The 24,462-nt window shown below is 36.8% G+C and overlaps 1 protein-coding gene and 1 long non-coding RNA gene across 30 annotated transcripts in view; one reads left to right on the forward strand and one right to left on the reverse strand.

Moving 5' to 3' along the window:
* Positions 1-24,462, forward strand: part of LOC132911019 (tropomyosin Per a 7.0102) — a 42,144-nt gene continuing 17,682 nt past the window's right edge. For 5 of the 29 annotated variants that reach the window (XM_060967323.1, XM_060967324.1, XM_060967329.1 and 2 more), the window contains exons 1-5: positions 1-153; positions 3,351-3,513; positions 3,836-3,961; positions 15,604-15,737; positions 18,239-18,356. In XM_060967323.1, coding sequence (XP_060823306.1) covers positions 3,400-3,513; positions 3,836-3,961; positions 15,604-15,737; positions 18,239-18,356 — 492 coding nt within the window. In that variant the 5' untranslated portion in view covers positions 1-153; positions 3,351-3,399. Of the gene's footprint in view, positions 158-370; positions 518-1,434; positions 1,583-2,913; positions 2,932-3,350; positions 3,514-3,835; positions 3,962-4,310; positions 5,567-6,252; positions 6,623-8,422; positions 8,826-15,603; positions 15,738-18,238; positions 18,357-20,114; positions 20,233-24,462 lie in introns of those variants that run through there. The other 24 variants (XM_060967316.1, XM_060967313.1, XM_060967330.1 and 21 more) reach the window with 23 other exon arrangements.
* Positions 10,839-12,959, reverse strand: LOC132911040 (uncharacterized). Its single transcript, XR_009658899.1, has 3 exons — positions 12,939-12,959; positions 12,382-12,748; positions 10,839-11,925 (listed from the first exon to the last, which is right to left on the reverse strand). It is a non-coding gene; the product is annotated as an uncharacterized LOC132911040 (long non-coding RNA).

Consider the following 24,462-nt stretch of genomic DNA (forward strand, 5'->3'; position numbering starts at 1 on the left):
ATCGTCGTCTTTTACGATCGCGAAGAGAGAAGCCCGCGAGAAAAGGTGGGAGCCACGACGAACGGTTGTAGCCGAAGCTTTCAGCGACCAGTCGAGACTTAGCCTGCGAGTCAGACGCATCCCAGACGACGAACGAACCTGAATACTTGCCCCGTGAGTAAGCATGTGCACTTTTTCCAGTCCGTACCTACGTCCGATGCAACGGCCTGCTCGAGTTTCGCCTTTCGACCTCGCGTGTCTTGCAGGACCTTCCTGGATCTGCTCGATCGTGACTCTCGTTCCCTCTAACATCATCAATGTGTGTGTCTGGCTGTGTATGTGTGCGTGTGTATGGGTGGGTGGGTGGGTGGGTTGTGCGAGAAAAAAAGTGACGTGAGTAGAACGTGCGTGTTTCTTTGGTGAGCAGGAAAGTGAAGAGGGTCGATCGCTGTCGCAGCCAGAAATCAGTTTTCGAATAGAGGCGGATGATCTTGCAGGTCGACAACGATCTTGCCTTGAAAAGCAGTTGAACCAAGTGGTAAATGAAGCTTGGATCGTCTTATATTTGATCTACTTTCTTTTTTAACTGATAGAGATTCGATCGAGTTGAGAGAGAATTGATAAGTGGAACGTCTATCGAAATCGTCCGCATTTCATGCGAGCGATTTTAAAAAGCAATCGGTTATTATGCAAATTTTGGCGGTCGTTTCGTAACGTTCAAGCCCGCAACCCGTTGTCAATCGTGGATGCAGCATGAGTTGGTATTTGCCAGAAAAAGTGTGACTCATAAAAAGTTTCAGGCATTCACGCGTAACCGCTGTGACAACATTGTCCCAGACTACCGATTTTCTTGCTGTGCCAGAGTAGACAGGAATTTCTAACTGCGAGATAGCAGATCGCGGTCACGATGTTGTTCCGGACGCTCGCTGATAACAAATTCTCGAAAGAACCAGTGCAAACGTTACTATACTCTGCTTTTGGTGTTCGGTGTAGGCGATCTATAATCTATAAAATGTTCTAAAAAGTGCATACTAATTTATTCATAATGTCGCATGGAACTCATAGTATTTGCAGTCATTTGATAATTTATTACTTCATTATCGCATTTGTATCGAATTTTAATTCAAGAAATTTATTAAACAAGGTTGAATTTCTATGTCACGAACTAGGTCGCATTCTTTTCGCACACAAATTTCTTATCTGCTCCAAAAAAGATGTAGAACGATCATCATCATGACGTAGGTGGATTATGCAAAAATTTCCGCATCAAGTGTCAGAAATTGTTACGATAGGAGGCCTGGTAGGGAGGATAATTTTCTTTCGAGCGTAATCAGACACCGATCCGAATGTAGTAACGAAACTCGGCTGTGCGTAACCCGAAAAGGTTCGACGGCAAGCGACTAGCGACGATTCCACCCTCTCCTCTCGCGTGTAAAAATAACCCTCTCCTTTGATACAAGCTCCTTTGCAATCCGGCAGCTGGGCTTATTTTTTATCCATCGCTATTTCGACTGTGTGCTCTGTGACTTTCGATAGGCCTGACTTCATCACACTCCATACATTAAAAACAGAAACGGAAGAAAAAATCCCGACCTTCGATTAGGTATCTTTTCCCATTGTATCTTCTTTTTCTTCTTTTAATTTTATATTTCATCTTTGCAAAGACTTTATGATATATACATATGATGGTGTCATCGGTTTGATTTCGATGGTATTTAAGTTTCACAGAGTAAAAGTGAGAAGTGATGACACGAAGAAGTTCGTTTCTTCGGAGCATTGTGTCTAGAATTTCTGCTTCTTTGAACTGGTTGAAACTTCGTTTTCTTTCCTCTTCGCTTCTCCGGCATCTCTGATTACGAGCGAGCCAGGAATCCTGCGCATTCGTTCGTATAGATACCAATGATACGGATGCAGAGATTCATACACGCGTAGATTCAACGAGTACCAAGAAGTTCTTTAACCCTGCTACGGTTCTCTAATCTTTAACGTTTCAATCATTCTCTCGCTCCAGCCGAAAAAGAGACTCTAATCAAATTAATGTTTTAAGAAAATCATTATTACGCAATAATGTATTACACAGTAGCAGCTAATCATTCGTATCAATAACAATTCTTTAACACTTTAGAAGTTGTCAAATCATAGAAAAATACGATTTGCTTAAAAATATTTCAAAGAACACGGTAAGCTTGAGAAACTAAATTCAACTTTCTATAGTCTGACCATATCTTCCTTCTTCTCATTTCAATATCAAGTTTCACTTTAAAAGCTTAAAAAAGAAAAAAGAATTGGAAAGTAACCATCCACTGGTAACTCTTGATTAAAGTTTCGCTGCTTCCTTAGAAATTAAATCGGATCTTTTATAATCCATCTCCGTGTGCTTTCTTTTCATTCCAATGGCAAATTTAGCTCCAAAACCTTAATAAAGAAAAAACAAGCGAACAGTGACACTCACTGTTAAAATTTCACTCTCGGCGAAAAGACTCCATTCTGAAAGCGAAACAGGATGGAAAAAAGAGTAGAGATAGAATGATCCTGGAAGAAACAATGTCTGGAATGTTTCCACGAAGAAAATTAACCCGTTCGTGGCTCTGTCCTGCTGGCCGTATCGGTACCCTCTCGTCCTCGCGATGCATCGGTTTCGCTCGTGTAGTGAAACGAGCGCATAAAATGCGAAAGCAGCGAGCCCGCGAAGAATCCTCTCGTTTCGCCTTGGTTCGTCCTGGAGGATCGCATACCTGAATGTCTGACGTCACGAGAGAGGAAGAAAGACGGCCGGAGCAGCGAAGACGTTTGATTTTATATATACGGACACGGTACAGAGCCCGGGCCTTCTTGAGCAAGAACCTGTCTCTATAAATAGGATATCCGGTCGTTCGCTAATTATACTTCGATGCATGCTGTCCGCATAGCGAGAACTTGCACGAATTTGCGGCCGATCCAGCGATTTCTATGGTAATTACCATCGCGTTGCGTTTTTAGGAGATAGCTTTGAGCTTCAACCTCTAAAACAAACGACAGGGAAGAGGAAAATAAAAAAAAAGATATAAAAGAACGCTCGTCAAAAAGACATGAAATATATAGGAGAACGTTTGACGAAAAAAGAGAAAGATCAAATAATTAAGTCGCGGTTAACTGCAATCTTGATTCGTCTCACGGTCATTGAAATCTCCGGTACGATGAACGCGCGCGAACTCGATCATTCTCCTTGGGAATCGATCGAGTTATACGGACCGGGCACCAAGGGAGAATTAAAAAGTACAATTTGCCGATCGGAGATAAAAGCGTATGGGAAGGAATACGGTTTACGTGCTCGAGAGAACGCATATTCGAGAACGTTAAGATGATAATGGAGACGTCCGTTGCTGTTCTAGATACGTTGTCTTTTTTCTGGTAAACGAGTGAACAAAACAAACCGCCACCATGGACGCGATCAAGAAGAAGATGCAGGGAATGAAGCTGGAGAAGGACAACGCGATGGATCGCGCGTTGCTCTGTGAACAACAAGCTCGTGATGCAAATGCGCGAGCAGAAAAGGTAAATGTTTAACATTTTTAGCATATTATGCGTTTCAGTTGGAGGACCCGAAATAACTCCTGACGAACTAGGAATAAAAAGTAGCCTGATGTAATAAAAAAATACCAAAAATTTCTATTTACCTGCTTTGCCAAAATAGGGAATAAAAATAACGATGAAATAATCGCAAAATGATAAAAACGCGTTATACGATTGGCATCTATTCAAAAACGTTAATTATAGATCTGGAGTGTTTATACCTGTTTTCTCTGCCATAAACAAATGTGTAATTATTTTTATTGCGTTAACTATTTGATTTATAACATTCTTTTGTCCAACAAAGGCTGAGGAAGAGGCGCGCGCCCTGCAGAAGAAGATCCAGACCATTGAAAACGAACTCGATCAAACTCAAGAGGCTCTTATGCAGGTCAATGCTAAACTAGAGGAGAAAGACAAGGCGCTGCAGAACGTAAGTTATTCGTAATATTCTATCATCGTAGCTCTATCGTAATTTCTTATCAAATTTAAATTTTAAACTTCAAATATTCTAACCTTTCACGGACAATTTGCAGTATATTAAATTATTTCATTTAGAAAGAGAAAGTTAGGTAATTGAGTACACTGATACTTGGAGAAAGAACAACAAATATCATATAAGAAACATTTAAAAAATAAACTCAACCGGTTTTCGAATATGAAAACCCGCCAGTCTTTATCAATCACCGTGTTGTTACCGACAGAATAGTGACGTTCGAGCGCCATCAGATGTCGCGGCGATCGTGCGCAGGCGTTTCATAAGAAAAGAATAGGTTCTCCGCGAACGGAGCGCACAGTCGAGCATTAGTACGCGAAGCTGCCGCTTCGTTAGTTCGGCAGTGGTCGGCAAACTTCGGTTTCGTGTCGTAGTTTATGGTAGGGGTAACCTGGATCGAGCATAGAGCAATAGACGGAGAAAGAGAGAGAGAAAGCAAGAGCAAGATAGAAATCAGACCAGGACGGTGCAGAGAGCAGAGACCAACGTGTCTCCTCTCGTGCATGCGTTCGCCTGTACGGAACGGTGGTGTGTGTGCTACATAGAGAGACAGACAGAAGGACGTATGCGTGGCGCGGTGAGAAACGTGTTACGAACAGTGACAGACAAGATGGCGGTGTGTCTTGTGCAGTAGTAGGATCAGTGGTGCGTAGAGTACATTAGAAGGATAAATAGTGGAAGAAAGGGGTTAGGTGAAAGGTTTAGCAGCTGGATAGTATGGAACCAGCTCTTACGACGACCACGAGACGTCGCGGTCATCAACATCATCCGCGGTACACTACGCGTCGACGTATCGATGTCTCCAGCAGAGGACCCGCGCAGTGTGGCCCTGCTGATATCGTTAAAGATACGCCGATTGGTAACAACGAAACGCCAACGACTACAACGTCATCGAGACTCGATGAAAAAAGCACTGTCATTGGTACGGAGTGTTCGACCGCGGTGACAGTACCCACGATCGTCGGCCCGAGATGGTTCCAAGATCCGACGGCCACTACTGCATCCTCAAAAGACGTCAACAAGATAACGAACAAGCTCGAAGATGATGACAGAGAGAACATCCGACATAGGCTCGCGCAGTGTAGCCTGGATGTTTTCAACGAACGACGCGAACATTTTGTTCCTGATAGAAACAAGAACGAGAGCTGTGACAGCTACGTGACGGAACAACCATCGACTGACAAGCTTCGATTAAGGCCACGTGGGAACGAGATATGCAAAAACGAGTCCGACAACGAGACGAGGAGTAAAGAAACTTCACCGGAGCCTGAGCACGCGGTCGCGAGGGCTCGCGGTGACGGGAACTCTGACGACGAGTCGACCAACGTCGAGGAGGACCCTGAACTTGCTGAGCTTGCCAAACTTAGATGTCCTAGCGAAAGGACCGAGGTGCAAGCTGAAAGGGAAGCAAGAAGAAGAAAGAGATGCGCGGATTATCCTGGATTAGCTTTCGGATGGTCCATATTCTCCAGCGACACGATGATGAAATTCGGTCTCATAAGGAACGAATTGCAGAATATTATGGGGAACCAACTGAAACGGGTCAGTATCGCATGATACATCGCTGATGCACCCGGTACGTAGGTAAACGAGCGTGCTGCGTGAAGGTCATCGTATGACATGACCTTGACGCAGTTTGACGTCACGTCGGTCAATGGGTCCTCGAGGGGTCATACAGCCCTTGATAACGGAAAGAGATCATGACCAATGAATATCTTGCTTTCTCTCTCGGACCATGTTATACCACCCGTGTATATAATTCTTCATCTCTTTTCCATTTCTTTCTGTCGACTTTCCCAACGTTTTCGTCGAACGAGGTAATCTTCGTAAATTCGATACCTTATATGGTTGAGGACAGGATAAAAATACGCGCGCAGTTAGGTTAGGTGATCTAGTGGTTAACCACGGACCCCACGGTGACGTTACAGACCATTAAATCGTAGGTTGCTTGAGAAGGTTTACAAAGGAACATCGACGACTCTTGTTATTCTTTCTCACGTTTTAATTACACGCTCTTTTCTACCGACCATTTTGGAAAATTACCGAACCGCCACGAATACTGATTAGAGAAAGGCCGATTAATACATCGGAATTCCAGCCGTTGCCAAGTGAAAATCGAAATCAGCTTGCATTATCGCGTACTAAATAAATGATATACTACTTATTGCGTTTAATAACACTTAAGAGAATCATTAGTAGCGCTTTTAGCGACAAGCGACTTCTTACAGAACTTAACGATGCACGATCGTCCGACAAAGGATACTTATTGTATAGGGTTACTGTACGGAGACAATGGATGAAGCGTAATTTTTTCATCCAATATGATAAATGATATTCTTATTTAGTCGACTCCAAGCGACCGTACGCCCAGGTAATTCAAATTTTTCGATTATTTATGTACAATCACGTCCGATGCACATCATAATATGCGGCGTTCTTACCAATTCGTTTTTGGTTTAAGCCACACCTTTCGATTTAATATGACGCGTTCGTACAACGAGTGCAACATTGCCAAACTTGGAAGCTTATATTCAGTTTCATGAAGAACCTAACCTAAGCTGACCAAGTGCAATAATATATCGTAAAATAACATTATAATTGAAGTTTCTTGACGATTTTTAAACAATTTTAATATTTTTAATATCTTTGCGAAATAGGTAAAATAATTCAACAAATAAAAGATATCTTCGTATACATATATACTTTTGGAATACATTTCCAAAAACAAACCCCACCCTGCACTGGTAACACGCGTTAAACACGAATAGCACTCGTCAACATTCTAAAAATACGTGGCTGTTGGTACACGGATCCAGCGGCTCTTTTATTCGACACTATGAGAGAACATTGCGTAAGCATAGCGCCCGGAACACGCTCCCACAAATCCGCTTCGTTATGAGCGTTTTATAAGCCGGTGACGATATAGAGTATGTGTAACACCGTTGCAAAATATTCATAACATATTGCACCGGAATTTGAAATGCGTTCTGTACTTTATTGTCGACCTTTGAAACAAAGATCTGTTTCTTTACCTCGTTATCTTAGCCGATGTTTACACGTCACATTCTCTGCGATTTCACGGTAGATCAATGTGCTGCCATCTATACTTACATTCTTCGCATAATTCTGATGGACGAGTTTCTGGATTCTCGAACTTACATTCGAATTCAGTTGATTGTTCTTAATTCGATGCTAACCTGGGATTTGCATACCGTTTGAATTTATCGTAGAATGACTGAATATTAGAGATGGAGCTGCGGTAGTTTTTCATAAATGCACAATCATATATTTCTAGCCTGTTATTTATACTTCGTAGTCACTTTTTAACATATATATATATAATTGTTTATTCTTTCTTCTGTAAAAAATACTACTGACTTATAAAAAGAAGAGTTTTAGAGATAATACGAGTATTAACTATACAATTTGATGTATTCTGTAATTAATTCTTCGCGACGCAAACTAATAATTAAATTAATATGCATAGCCAGTCAAACTAGATAAAATGTATTCAATATTTAATTGAAATTACACTACGTGAATCCAAATTAAGAAATATGATGCAAGCAAAATAACATTTAGTCTGATTTTTCCCGAAATTATATTCTTGTATAAAACAATTACGTCATAATTTATTAAAAATGTTCAATTAATGGTCGCAACTCTTATATGATGATATAATACAATAATTCTCTTGCTCTGGAACTTCATAATAAAATATATTACTATTTCCGGTAGCGCTTAAATCATATGATACAATCCGTTATTCGATTTGTCCATAATTGCTTCTTTATTAAATCTCTCTAATGCGTACAAAATGAATAACAATTTATTACTAGGGGTCACATAACCGTTATATTACTGATCTTTATTATCATTTAAATTTCCGCGTCACTCATCCATCTCATTCTACCTACTCATCGTAAAACCATCGATCATCGAAAACAACCAATTTTAGGAAAATTACGGTGGTACTGGAATTATCATTGATGCATAGAATAAATGCGAAATGCCCCTCACAGCGAATGAAAAGCAGAAGAAGCGAAACAACGCAGGAATTGTTGTCGACCATCCATTCGAACGGTTGGGCGCGCTCGCGACGGGCGCGGTATTTCCGGGGCTTTGCGCGCGACGACACGTCGATTGGCGTAGCGATACTCGGCGTGCGCATCATACTGTGACACGGTCTCGAAAAGAAAAAAATAACGATTAAATCAATGAACCGACTCTTTATAAATATAGGCGTGGTCAGATAGGAAGTATTTAAACGATGAGGTCAATTGCAATTTGATCAAAGGGAAATTTTCCACAAAATATCATAGGAGAAACGTCGTTAAGGGCAAGGGACTATTTGACGTCCGCAGAACGGTAGCGCGCATGCGCGTACTGACCGGGGGCGGCCATCTTGCTTTCCAGTCAACAGCAGCCAGTGGTCGTCAGTGTACGACAGCTCGGAGGCTACGAAACTCTCTCTCTCGAACGGGTACCGGTCGTCTATCGTACCCCGATATACTTTGTCTTCGTACGTCGTGTTCACCGGTTGTCTTAGATCCTCTATTCTTCCATTTATCGTTCGAGTATTACCTCGATCCGTGCACCAGACTCGTAATCGCGATATTTACAAGTGAGAAGACGATAACACGCGCGAATATCCAGCAGCATGTCGACGCAAGTGCAGGGCACCCTTCTCGACGTGCTCAAGAAGAAGATGAGGCAGACCAAGGAAGAAATGGAGAAGTACAAGGATGAGTGTGAAGAGTATCAGAAGCGGCTGCAAGTGGAAGTGATACGCCGCGAGGAAGTGAGTGAGAAAATTACCTCAACTTCGTATTTCGTTCGTTTTTTCTGCCTACAAATTGGCTCGATACAATGTAGGGTTCTTTGTCGAGGATATTTTTCCAGCTTCCTCTGTTTCATGTTATTCCATTCTCTGGCATAACCTGACCTATCGTATGGGATAGCTCGTGAGTCTCGTCAATCGTTTCACGATGCTCGAACAGGGACGTGAATTAAACGCACAGAAGGGAAGAATTCAGTGAGGTTTGTCAATTTCGATGTCTGATTTAACAGTCATACGAAGTGCATCGATCGCAAAGCCAATCGATTCATCTCGTGATCGATTCATTGTGCGGTTAATTTCATCGAGAACACGTAACGAACTGTACGGTTCACGGCGTGTCTTTACCGGAAATATGGTGCTCAACTTCACTCGGTATTCGTCTGGAAAAGTATCGATCGGTTTGCGTGAGAGAAACTTGTTGTATTGAAGAAAAATGGATACATTCTATCGAACGACATCACGTTTCGAATATTTAACCTAAAAGATAGGATAGTAATCATGTTCAAAGTCGATGGACTTTCGATGGAAATCATTTTCACCTTTATACACGAAACGCTGGAGCCGGCGTCCACACGGCTATAGGATCGATCGTGAGTGTCAGGCAGCCAGGCACGTCGTCGTCAGGCTGGGTTGTGCCTCTGGAGAGGGCAGCCAGGGGCATATAGAAGGGACACCGACTCGACTCGCACTCGAGACATTCTTGATACAACAAGGACCGGCTTGAAAACTTACCTCTGTCGCTACTCTTGAGCCTTAATCAAACAATCCTTCGTACATTCGGAAATGTTACGATAACGCCCAGAACTAATTAACCGTGCGCAATGCGCTAAACCAATGTGTCCCTCGTATTCACGGAATAGAATCAAGGGAAATACCTGGTCGATTTGTGTGTACGATCGTACAATAATTCTCGCATGCGAAGACTTTCGTAGTATTATCGGTATGATACGATCTGACATATTCTTTCGAGGATAATTACGCTTTTTCATTATTCTGCGTCATTTATGAAAAAAATAAACATGAGGTAGATTATTTTGAAGATTATAATTTTTGATCATCTTTTTGTAAATTAAGAATTTAGAATATTAGGTAAAAATTTATATCTGATTGGTTAAATATAATTCATCAGAAATATTCAGGTAAATATGTGCAGTGTCTGTAATTGTAAGAAGAATAAGAACGAATGAATATTCTAGGTGTAAGCTAGTTCATCAGCCTCGATTTCTACCAGTTTCATTGTTTTTACCCTTTTCTTTCTCTGACGGTCTGGTAAAATACATAGCTGAACGCATAGGTGAATTTACATCTGGGCTGAAGATGTTCAAGGTATTACGAGTAATTCGAACATTCGAAATGTTAAATACACATTTTTAATTTAAATGTAAAATTATAAATCTGCTTGTTTTCCATGTATTCTATTATCATGACACTTCTAATAGACAGTTCAATGGTACAGCAGATTCCAACACAAGAGTACGATATATCGAATGCGTAACTCGTTGAAGTTCCAAAGTTGAGCACCGGTGACATTGTTTTTTTTTTGCCAAGAAAACATTACTGACCATATCTACCTGCTCGGTGTTATTTACACTAGCGATATTTAAAATCATCAGCATTGGGGTCGATGATTTTATTTTCCTGCGGAGACCTTTCGACCCTCTGTTGAAGAAGCCTGCCACAGACTAATATCCTGTATATAGTTGTACCATGACTAACCTCTGCAAAATTATCGATTATGAATGAAGTAATCAAGTCACGGTATCATATATGATTTAGTAGAACATTCTTTCATATAGAGTATGGAGAATGTCTTGAAAAATATGTAACCTAATCCCTGAAAAATTCTTCATAGAAAAAGAAGAGACTTGGAATAAATCAAAAAACATATTAATAATTCAACTATTTGAGTAGAAAATATACTTAATGTATGTATAATATGTATATAACATTTACTATAGATCTATAGGGCGAAAAGCTGTTCAATTACCAATAAATTATCTCTTGTATATTTACATTCATTATACATATCATATTAATTATTTCTAACTCCATTCAGTGTCTGCTGGTAGAACCTCTGCATCTTTTAATCCATCCCATGAAACAATTGTCAAAATCTATCCTGATAAAGAAGGAACGTTTATAATCAAATTACAGATATTCATACAAATTCATATTTCTGTGAATTTTGTATATTTTTGTATATTGTGTATGTAGGTATATATTTTGACATCTTTAAGTTTCTCATAAATTTACAAATATCCATAATCCAGCTATAAGGATTCATGTAAAGGTTAATTAGGGCGATCCTTTCGTCGATTAGAGATTAACCTTGTATAGTCTCCTAAAAATGTCAATGTACCTCCGGTGACGTTGCTCGCTTTCTGCCGCTGACGTATCGTCGTCCTAAAAGGCCAACGAATAGGAGCTCGGTGAAGCTTCACTAACAAGCTTTTGTCATTGAGCAATGAAGTGCACTGCCGTGTATGCACTTCTTTTTTCTTCTTCTTTTTCTCGTCTAATAGAACTAAATAACTAACAACGTGTGTCCCACATGTTACGAGCATTTATCCAAAGTATATATTTCTAAGTTCGGTTCATTGATTTACCAGGCAGCAACGGATTTAGCTTGTAGCGTGAAAGTGATATTACGTACTACTAGCCGTACGCCAGCACGTGGCGTCTCTTTTATTGAGTTTATATAATCATGCCTCGATTGTCCTCATCCTGGGGGCAGACTTATTAATAAACAAATAAACATCGTCATAGCGCTTCGTTCGTCTTACGTTCTGTTTTTATTGGTTTAGCATATTGGTAATTGATCGATCGATACATTTTGACTTGCTTCACGGAGGAACGTTTTCAGGATGGATAGTAGTCGTTCTACGTTTCTGAAATAATTCGAAGCGATAGGAAACGTTGGAAGCTTTTCGTGAAGTAATCGGATACCGTTGCTTTGGATGAAATTCTCTTGTAGCGTTCCTATCGTATATAGGTTGATACGTCGTAGTGTTGGTATATCGTAGGATCACTATGATTCTACACTCCAAATCAGGTTTTTAAACTAGAAAAGTACAATGTATTTAAAATCAGGATTCTCATCACGTACCTGGTATGTCTATTTAAATACATAAATTACATATTATACGTAATAAAAATTATGTTTTTATTTCAGAAGCACTTCTTAATAATTTAACAAAAAAAATATCAAAATACTATAGAATTAAGTAATCTTACACATACGCTATAATCCATATTCTATGATATAAACAAATATTCCTTATTGAAATTATTTATTCTACCATATCATTACTACATCATTTTCCTAGTCCCTTTTATAATAATAAACCAAAATAAGTTGTTTAATTTTCCTGAAATTTTGTGTAATACATTGTTGATACAATTAAACTACAGGACTGATGCCTGCAACATATAAACACAGTACTACAATCGCGTGGAATTAACAGAACGTAGTGGAGGCAACGGAGGGTGATCGTTGCCGGAAGTTTGGCACACTTACCGTCATTACCGCGGATATGATCGGCAAGACCTGTTCGGTTGCGCCAGTGTGCGTGGGCGTGTCGGTTTCCTCCGACACAGATCGTCCGTGCACGACCTGATAGACGTGATCGATGATCGATACTGAGAATACATGGGACCGGAAATGGCACTCGCGTTACTTTAAATATTATACACTGTGACGAATTATCCGGTCGACAATTTAACCCGCTACATCGTCTGGATACGAATTATGACATTGGACGCGTTATGAGCATGCATAGGCGTAGCCTCTGGTTTCTTTGAGTGAATCATTTTAAGTAGAAAGAACGGTCAATGAAATTCTTGGTAATAGAGTTTGATAATTCTCAAACCGTTACGGAGACGTTCTGAAAATTCAGTGGGAGTGCTGCAAGACATATTAAATATGAATTGACTGAATAATATAACAAATTGAAATAAACAGGAAGTAGAATAGAATTTTATTTCTTGGAAGAAAAGGAAATTGAACGAAACTTTAACTAAAGTCGTGCTGACTCCATTCGTTTAATCAAACGTGCACTTCTTTTATTTGAGTACCTACATCGTTATCATTTGAATGATACGTTCCTCGCATTACATGAATTCTAATTATATGAGCCAATAAATTAAATTATCACCAGAAAGAAAACAAATCCATTACGAATGTATGCATATTAAAACACTATCCTAAATCGTATTAAAACAATTAATCGTGCGATATAAATTTATAATATTTATAACGATTGAACACAAAAAAATGTCTCGAAATTTTCTACAAACATTAATTAAGAACCAGAATATAGATATTGATCTATTTTGTAAGATAAGATAACCAAAATTAGTAGAATTGCATATTCATCGATATCGATATCTTTGGCCGATCTGGACGCGTCATCGGTCAAGGGGAATTACAGGTTTGTTGAATCGGTCCGGATGCGAAATGTTGGATGATCGAAGAACAGTACTTGCATGAAAGCGCGCGTAATGCCCGGTTCACGCACGATAAACTGGGATTTATCCGCTTGGCGCACAATCGTCGCAGGTGCAGCCGCAAACGGGGACAAGGGCCTGGAATTGCGTAGACTGTAGACGAATACGCGCGTAATCGAGCGTTAAGCAATTTACATTTGTAAGGGCGCGATCGGTTCGTTTCATTTGACGTAACACAACGACGAAGCCAACTTCTCAATTCCATGTCTTAATTAAAGAACGCTTTAATTAGTATCATATTGTAATAGGGTGTTTTGTGACCTAGTTTCACTCATTTTATTCCTGTCTTGAGACGAAACAACATCAATGTACCTTTCTAACGCTAACAGAAAGCGCAATTTTATATTGAACTATTTATTTATTGGAAAAGCGTGTGGAATAATCTAAAAACGGTGTTTATTCGATAAGAAATAGATACGAGAAATAAGGATTGATAAGGAACGCGTTGAACAATTTTTGCAATAAATCAACACGTTGCAAACAGACTATCTGTAAGCTCTATTTAGTACTATCATGCGAACAAGTACAAAGTTCTCCAAATTGAATGAAAGTTTTGAGTTAGACAACATGGGCAAACAATAACTTCCATTTAATACAATCTTATAAAAGAATACAAAGTTCTTTAGCGATTGAATGAAAGTTTCAAGTTAAATAACATGGCAAGCTACATCGAGCGAGAACGTTAATTACGTAGAAACCGTAACAAAGCGTCTGAGCCTAACATCTTTACGGAAAGTAATTATAAAATGCGGATTTTCTATCGGATCACGTCATAGAATCGAATAGAAACTTTTACGAATTTAATTAACCGATATTATTTGGAATCGAGTTTCATACTATTGTAGCTATTTAATCCACCAAGCGTTATGTCTCGCGCTTTTAATAGGATGTGATAAGTATTTTTTTCTTATCGTAAGATTAGGTTTCTTTTGCGAGACAAGTATATATTCCATTTTCAAGGAATTTGAAGCTATTCGCATGAAAATGTAAGTGGATGCTGTGAAAACGGTTGACCCATTCAATTAAATCGGTTGTTACGACGAGCACGAGCACCGAAGGAAGTTAGGGTCATTGATATGCGAACACAGCGAAGACCTTGACGATCCCGCGATGAATATTCTTGCGAATTCTAATCACGTGTTGTACGATCGTGAACAATAGCTCTTTAATCTTGTTTTCCTTTTTATAGTTTTTATTTTCTTTCATCTTTTTTCTGAAATTCTTATAAGGATAAGGAAGTCGAGGACATCTGTATCAAGCTAGAAATAAACGGTGCAATCGTCGTTTGTCCAACGACGATAGCTTATCTGGTGTTTGGTCTTAACTTACTTCGTTCATGTGGTAATGAATTTATTGCAACCTTGTAACTTGTCTTCTGAAAAATTGTGGGACAATAACTATTGTCATGGCGTTGCAAAACTCTTATGGTCATTCATTAAGTCAGGACCTCGTGTTACATGGATTTATATTTATTACTGCAAATTGTCCGTTTCTATATTGCCAATATGTCACTTAAAACTTAAGGCTAATCAGAACCGCGAGTATCCTTTATTAGTGGAACAAAAAAGCAAAAATATATAATTTAAGAAACACTAAATATCACAATTGCTTGAAATAAACTGCCTAGCGTGGATATATCGACAGAGACACATATAAAAAGATGGGTAAATAGGTCAGGAGAGAGTTAAATAGATTACGCAGAAAATAAGAACGCCATTTATCATGAAACTAAGTCCATTTCTTGACAAAAACAGCAAAACCAATACAATACTAAATATATAATACACTAGTAAAATTACTATTTGAAGACTCCATTTGTCTATGTATATATAGTAATATATACGTATATTTTAAATATAGTAATCTTCAATCTAAAAATATAGTGGTAATAATAGGTCTATTACCGCTTGCCTTATAGCTTCTGGTGTCAACTATAATTTACATTTTTACAGTTACATCAATAATACTTAAGTCATAAAAGACATAACTTAGAAAAAACGAAGCTGGCACCCCGCTGGGGTAGCCACCCACATGCTATATTTATTTTTATTTTATTTTTTTCTCACCAATAAGATATAACACTTTACCAAATGTCCTTCAGGACAAATTGTAAAAAAAAAAAAAATAATACTTACGTACTACAACTTAATACGTAATCTAAAGTTACTTACACTACTTAAGTCGTAAGTTAAATTTCCATTTTCCTTACTTAATATTTTCTTTTGTGTTACAGGCTGAGTCCGAAGTAGCCGCTCTGAATCGTCGTATCCAATTGTTGGAGGAGGACCTCGAGAGATCGGAGGAACGCCTCGCAACGGCCACTGCTAAATTGGCAGAGGCGTCGCAAGCTGCGGATGAGAGCGAACGGTAAAGGAACTGCACATTTTTATCTTCATGTTTTTCTGTAATGAACCGAGCACCGGACGACCACGTAAATCTTATAAATATCCGTCGACGAACAGATATTTATAATGGAGCCGTTCAGTATAGTGGCATTCATGTTTTACTCAATGGGTAGATAACAAACCCCTTCCCGTTTGATTGATCGATTCAATGAAAGTTCGATTCATACACTTTCTTCGCCTCCTTACAAGGTTCATGTTAATAAAGTTGTCAGAGATTGTAGTCTTTTATTATTAGAAATTGTATATATATTAAAAAGGAAAATCCTATGATCGAGGTGTTGAGTTATTAAAGATGATATTTCTGATAGGCTTGTTGTCTGCCCTATGGGATGATAGGAGATAGAGTTACAGATAATAATTCGAAGTAACTTATGCTCTTATTGAAGACATGGCGAGGATATTGTAAAGAAAATTAATTCTACTTACCATAGTAGGAGTTATTGAATTATGTGGATGTTTTAATTACAAATTCTTTGAAATAATAAAAATAGATAAAATGGTACCTGTACGTTGCTCGTAATAATTAGAAGATTAGGTCTGTGATAAATGAATTTTATCAGAGTATAATACAATTTCAAAATTCTTGTCATGGAATATATCAAATCACAAGAGAACAATTAAACAGACGAATGCTAATTTTTAGTAGATCTTTCGCCTTTACAATAGCTTCAAACATCTATATTAACCCTTTGATTGCGGGCCATCCATTGATGGAACATAAGCACAGAGAGATACAAATGATATTTTATATTAATATAAATACAGAAAACATTAAAAATACATCTATATGAACCCTTTGATTGGGGGCCATCCATTGATGGAACATAAGCACAGCGAGATACAAATGATATTTTATATTAATATAAATACAGAAAAAATTAAAAAAACATCTATATGAACCCTCTGATTGGGGGCCATCCATTGGTGCAACATAAGCACAGCGAGATACAAATGATATTTTATATTAATATAAATACAGAAAAAATTAAAAAAACATCTATATGAACCCTCTGATTGGGGGTCATCCATTGGTGCAACATAAGCACAGCAAGATACAAATGTTATTTTATATTAATATAAATACAGAAAAAATTGAAATATTTAGTTTATTAAAAGAAATAATAATAACACATGGTGAGCATTGTGGTCGAGCTTTTATAGCAACCCATAACAGTCAAAGGGTTAACTTTTCCAAAACACAAGATGGTCGTTCGATGCTCCAAAAAGAATCAGAACTAACGTCGTACGTTCAATGAAATCGAGTCGGAAGAGCGAGTATCCTCAGGCAAACTTAAATATTTTCCCATTTATAAATAATCGCACAATGTTGCATTGTGATGTTCCGCGGTTAATACTGCACCCAATATAGATCTAGTTATATTTATACGACAATCGAACCTAAGCACAGACGCAATTACACAGAGCAAATTCAAGGCTGCTGGTGAACTAGTAATTACTATGATTTTATGGAGCGTGCATTTTCATTATACGTTTATTATACGTAAAGTGGCTGCTTAATTATCGATAGATCCATTCCAGAAAGTGATGCAATTATTACGCGAGCATTAAATTCCATCATCGTTTGATCAGCTAATGACGAAAAAAGGAAAGAATGTTTTTCTGGCAATTGATTAAATCTAATCGATCACTCGCCCTTCCTCTTGAATTTCGATCGATATCCCGGCATTATTTATCGCTGGGACTAACTTTTCGACGTTGAAAGAACTTCCAGATTATTATTTTGTCAGAATTTTCCGCTCTCGATCGATTAAAATACCGATTCTTGTTTGCGTCGATAAGAATTATCAATTTATCAGAACCGTGACTTTGAGGATCTAGAACGAGTTACCTTCGTTCTGTATAGATTAATTTAGATTCAAAAACGGGTAGGAAATTTGCGGATAAACGATATGATTGGCGATTATAACGCTGTTGACGATACTGGATGACGTGTTTGAGGTTTGTTATCGCGGAAAAAGGAATTGATAACTAGCCGACACATAATTCGCGATATTTTATCGTTGTTTCATATGTATTCGATTAAGCTTTTTATGCTACTACATTATCTAAAAAAATGTTGCAGATTAGAAAGTCTCTTGTAAAGAGAAGTTCAAGAAAGTTATTAAAGATTCTTCTTTATTATAAATTTTACCATTTTTATAAATTAAATTTCTCAAAACATGAAATTCATGATGAATGTTTCATGAGTTAGACCGTCCATAATTATCGTTTTAATTTGTATAATATGATCATGTAAAATAATCATTAGTGAAACATCGATATTTTTATCCAGAATTTAAAAAAGCGAATGTTAATTTATGCGCGATTTTGTATGCTATAATTAATGAAAAATCGAAAAATATTTTATTCATAACCGCGAGAATCCTGTTTTCGTGTGTCGATGATCTTTCTTTCAACGGCGATCAAACCGGTGCTAAAAATCGAATGATAATCGATCACTAGGATACGCAAGGCACTCGAAAACCGTACCAATATGGAAGATGACCGAGTATCCCTGTTGGAGCAGCAGCTAGCACAGGCTAAACTGATCGCCGAGGAGGCGGATAAAAAATACGAGGAGGTGGGTCACGAACCAGCGAACGAAAAAACAATATTTTCGCGGAAATCTTACGGAAGCCAATTTGTATTCATCTTGACAAACCACGATCCACTTTACCATTTTATAGACAAATTTCTTTTCGACGTATTTTATATCGATGAATTTTTTGTTAAACTTAAAGTCATTAATGGGATTTATTCGATAAAGAATATCATTGTTTTCGCCATTACATTTTCAATTTATATTTTAACCCATTTGCATCATGGTTCTAATTAATGACCGCGCGCAATCGGTCGTAGATGCAGTAAATGACATCCGAATTCTTCATGGAGTTTATCGAAAATTTACTGTTCAAAACGGTAGAAAATGTTACTTCGCAAACATCGCATCTTACATTCTTTATAACAGAGGGAAAAAGTAAAAAATAATTATTTTAAAAAAAATTATTTAGATTAAAATGGAAATTAAAAAAGCAGTCGCAGCGCGCGTAATAATCTGCACTTGGTGATAGAAGACAGTCGTCCAATTGTGGAATAATCCGAGCTTGAATGCAAAGTTAAATTGCACTTTAGTACTGTGTTACAGTATAACACATTTCAAAACATTGATCATTTGATTCCTAAAAATTGAATAATATAATTTTGATAACTCCCAGTCTTATTAAATTTCTAAAAATTGAATAATATAATTTTGATAATTTATAACTCCCAGTCTTATTGAATTCTTAAAAATTGAATAATATAATTTTGATAATTTATAACTCCCAGTCTTATTGAATTCCTAAAAATTGAGTAATATAATTTTGATAATTTATAACTCTCAGTCTTATTAAATTTCTAAAAATTGAATAATATAATTTTGATAATTTATAACTCCCAGTCTTATTGAATTTCTAAAAATTAAGTAATATAATTTTGATAATTTATAACTCCCAGTCTTATTGAATTTCTAAAAATTAAGTAATATAATTTTGATAATTTATAACTCCCAGTCTTATTACATTTCTAAAAATTGAATAATTTAATTTTAATAATTTATAACTCCCAGTCTTATTAAAGTTCTAAAAATAGAATAATTTAATTTTGATAATTTATAACTCCCAGTCTTATTAAATTCCTAAAAATTGAATAATATAATTTTGATAATTTATAACTCTCAGTCTTATTAAATTTCTAAAAATTGAGTAATATAATTTTGATAATTTATAACTCTCAGTCTTATTAAATTTCTAAAAATTGAATAATATAATTTATAACTCCCAAAGTCTTATCGATATCAACTATATTTCGTAAATTGAAAAAACTCGATAATATTTTATCAGTAGGAACCTGTCACGATTAATTAACTTGAAATATCCTTTTAAATTTCTACTCTTATTCACATTAGTCAAGTCACTTGATTTCAATTTATTAGAATCTAAGGAATCTGTCTAATGTGAACGAGTCTTAAACGTCGAAACATTTCTTATTTACATTATGAATTAAGTAGATTATGGAAATATTATATGATCCACTAAAAAAAAGAAGAGAAAAAAATAGCGTAGAATTATATAGCTCGAGAAGATTCAGGTTTGTCAAGATAAAAATACCAATTGGTTCCCGCAGGTATATCTTTCCAAGAATTTCAGCAGATAGTTGGAGAGCAGTGCTGTAGCTGATCATCGTGGAACCTTCGTTACAACGAACGAGGCAACGACCGATAATTTAAAAACTTCTCCTTCCAGCGATCTTTTCTTTCTTAATGTATGTTAATCGCCGTTCTTTGTGATAATTATTAAAGAGCCCGCAAGATTCTCGAGAATCGCAGCTTGGCCGATGAAGAGCGTATGGACGCCCTCGAAAATCAGCTGAAGGAGGCCAGGTTCCTCGCTGAAGAAGCTGACAAGAAATACGATGAGGTTCGCGAGCCCACGACTGACAAGCGTGATGGCTGCAGTGACAATGATCATGATAAAAATAATGATGATGATGATGATGATGATGATGATGATGATGGTTCCTAGTTTATAGTCGAGATAATAGTGCCTAACCCCATAACTCTCTGTTTTCTCTCTGTGTGCTCGAAATTACCGTGGCTCGGTACAATACGAAAAAAAGAAACGAAAATCTACTCATTTCGATCGATCGAAAGTAAACGCGTTAATATTATACTCGAGAATATTTCGATTGAATAATTCAAAGAATTTCGATTCTTCTTCAACAGATCGTCCGAATCGTTCGTGAAAGTTATTTCGAATAAAATCTCGTTTCTGGTAAAAATTCAAAAATATTTCTAACGAAACAGTGATTAAATGAGAAAAGGAAAAAAGAAAGAAAGAATGGAAGGAACGAAAGGTATTGATCGTCTGTGATTTCGTCGAGTGAGATAACGACTGATCGATCAACTGGTAAGAAGTGCAGTGTTTCAGTAAAATAATTCTTATTTTGGGAATATGAAAAAAGAAAAGGGAAAAAAAAATGATGGATAAGTGATACACGTATATGAATAATATCAGTGTCACGTGTTTTGAGCGCGACTTAAATGTTAAAAACCGCTGTATATCTGTGATTTCCAAGTGTTTGTTGGAGCAAACAAAAGGGGGGAGGGGGAAGAACAAGTAAACAATGTTTCAAGTGCCAATTTCGTAGAAAAAAGAAAGAAAAATAAAAAGTCTACTTTGCATATAAAAATTATCGCGCAAAATCGTTTTTCCATTTACATTCGGTGTATATCGTAAGTTCGCGTGTTCGGTTTGTCTAATCGGAAACTGGCTTCGTTAAAATATGGTTAACGCGTTCTGTGTTGTGATAAAAACGAGACTATGTGCCTCTCGGTCAGCTGCGCGATTAAAATGGTGCTGCTTTTGTCCAAAGACACCCTCTTTTTGCTTTTCTGGAATTCGGAACGTAGCTCAGAAATATTGCAAACATCCATCTGTTATGGTAGGTTGTGTAACATGACGACGTCGAAGTTACAAAGATTAGAAAATAAACTTATTTTAATATTATAATATTACACAATTCAAGAAACATGAAATTCATTTTATTCAATTCTTCTTTCTTAGCAGATGTAATTTCTATGCAGAAATTAGAAATTCAAAATAACGGGGCATCAGAATTAATTCCTTCATGGTCGTTGCACATCTATAGCATTTCATATGAAATTTCTTTTATAAATTCGATTATTTTCATATTACTCAACCGTGTTTTAAACTTTGAATAAAATTGCGGCTCGATATATTCAAACGACTGCCTTGCAAAATAAAATTACGAGAAATTAATTCGTGAAACTTTCCTGGCACGGTAGAAAACGTGAAATATTACGAAAACGCTGTTCGATCAGCACAAACGAATCTTTGCTGCATCGAACGTATATCAACACAACCGACAAACGATGAAAAAAAGAAAGTTCCATTACATCGTCAGATTCATCGAATATCTTGATTTATTGCTTGTTATTGCTCAAATGCAGAGTGTCTTGCGCAAGTATTGATAAAAGTTTCACAGAAAATTACATTATTGATGACTCCTCTAGTGTTTGATAAAAATTGATTTAATCCTAAAACGCATCGTTGTAACTTCAACGCGTCTGTATCCTCTCCCAATAACAAAGTCGAACTCATCATTTATCTTTTTAATGCGTCTTTTTAATTGTATTAACAAACATCGAAACTAGACAAATTCTACAATGTTTCTTAATGTTTGCAGTGATACCGAATCAAATTTCCGAGATTCTATTAGAATCTCGATTTGCTTGTCTGTCTAACGATCTAACCGCATAATAGTTATTGCAGAAAATCAACGGAAGCGAGCCATAACCGAGTGTGATATTTCTTTCTGTGTATTAACCCGATGCAATAATCGCTTATCATTGAACCCTCTGTATCTTGGACTTGCGAACGTTACATAAACCTCCCGTCAAATGACAAATTTTAGTCAGTTACGTCATCCAGATAACGTAGGTTTCATTGGTTCTAACAAAAAAAAAAAAAAAAAAAAAAAAAACATTCCGAAATTTTGCGAATTGCAATTCTAGTTCCAATATTTAGTTATTAGATAACTAAATCCAATTCCACTTAATGATTATTTCATGTCACGAACGTATCATCTTGATCAACTTTGTTTTTACAAAATTTTGCATTTATATTTTGTTTTTACAAAAGTTTGCATTTATAATTTTCTGAATATTGAAAATGGTAAAAAATGCATATTCTATCTCGAAACTAAATATTAACATAAGGAAGATATTTTGAATACGAAATATAAGAAAAATATTTTGATGTAGTGTCGATTAACAATATATCAAATTTTGAAATTAATCTGTTATAAAATATGGGAAATGAAGCTTCTTATGTTTTCCATATGCTACAATATTTGCTTTCTTCTAAATTTCTATATTTTATATCGAGTACAAAATTGTTGGCCAAAATGAAACATCTACAGAAGATAATATATTTTTCTTTTTTATTTTTATATTTCTGTATCGAGTAGAGAATTATTGATCGAAATGAAAGATCCACGGACGATGATTGTCACGTGGATAGGCAGTTGCACGAGGGGTTGCGTCACGTTCGCATAAAAGATGTTGGTTGCATGTATAGAACGAAAGGTCTACGTAGACAAACGAAAGGGACATTCCAGAGAGCTCGCTGTGAACAGCTTTATTCCGCGGTTTATGCTGGGGGACGTGAATTCTCTTTCGTTTTCCACGACGATCTCGTTGTTACTGCGTAGTATACGAGTATTTCTATCCATTCGTGCCAATCTCTAGGAACGAAGTGGAGAAAACGTCTTCTCTTGCTTCGTTTCTTATCTCCTCTTTACGAGATGCGTTCTACACGATTGAAAGAGCTCTTCGTTAAAGATTATTTGAACGCGTACACTTATTCGACTCATGTCGATCCGAGCCACGAATACCGTGTATCTGGAATTTTGTTTAAAATTCCAACCTCTCCGTGGCTCGTTGTCGCCAAGTTAAACGCCTTTAAATTATTCGTTCCTCGTCTAGCGAACGAAACAGTTCGAACAGAAAAGCACGTTTCACGGTTAGTGTTTCACTGGTTCAATATTTGCGATTCCATCACGAGTGGGATTTTGCGCGGAGGAACGCGGAATACTATTAACCCCTTAACCAAGCGCGACGAGTTAGCTCGAATAAGTGGGCGAATATTTGTGAACGAATAATGAGATGATTAAGTGGTTCCGTCTTCTGGCTCTTTCCGACCCGTTCCACTTGGTCAAGAATACGCGATCTGCATCTTGTTTTGCAAAGAAGCGTCTAGGAAATTGGTATATTTATATTTCAATAGGTATTGAACTGTTGGAAATGTTGAAAGAAAGAATACCTTGGTGGTGATGGGACGACAAAGGAAATGTTTCAATTAGAATTACTTTTTCTCCATTGAATGGGAAGTGAAGGTGGAGGTGTTGGAGAGATTTGGAAGTTTGGTAGCTTTCTTTAAATGGAAGTAAAGGAAATTTCATTTTGTAGTATCTTGTAGCTTGGAAGATACAAATATATTCATGTATTAATATTGTTTTACTTTTATTTTACTTGCTTTTCTTATCTTTACATCATTATACTGCTACCAAGCAATTTAGAGACTACCAGATTTAGATTAAGAAACTATAATCAGTTGATATTGTTCTCCTTGAAAGAAAATAAGGTTCTATTAGAATGTTCTTGGAAAAATTAGTATTGCTTTCCATTTGAAAAAGAACATAGTTACACGTAGAATTTATTTCTATTACACAAAAAAGGATACCTTGGTGGTGATGGGACTACAAAGGAAATGTTTCAATTAGAATTACTTTTTCTCCATTGAATGGGAAGTGAAGGTGGAGGTGTTGGAGAGATTTGGAAGTTTGGTAGCTTTCTTTAAATGGAAGTAAAGGAAATTTCATTTTGTAGTATCTTGTAGCTTGGAAGATACAAATATATTCATGTATTAATATTGTTTTACTTTTATTTTACTTGCTTTTCTTATCTTTACATCATTATACTGCTACCAAGCAATTTAGAGACTACCAGATTTTAGATTAGGAAACTGTAATCAATTGATTTTGTTCTCCTTGAAAAAATTAAGGTTCTATTAGAATGCTCTTGGAAAAATTAGTATTGCTTTCCATTTGAAAGGGAACATGTTACA

This window comes from Bombus pascuorum, chromosome 9, assembly GCF_905332965.1.
Source record: "Bombus pascuorum chromosome 9, iyBomPasc1.1, whole genome shotgun sequence".
Classification (NCBI taxonomy): Eukaryota; Metazoa; Arthropoda; class Insecta; order Hymenoptera; family Apidae; genus Bombus; species Bombus pascuorum.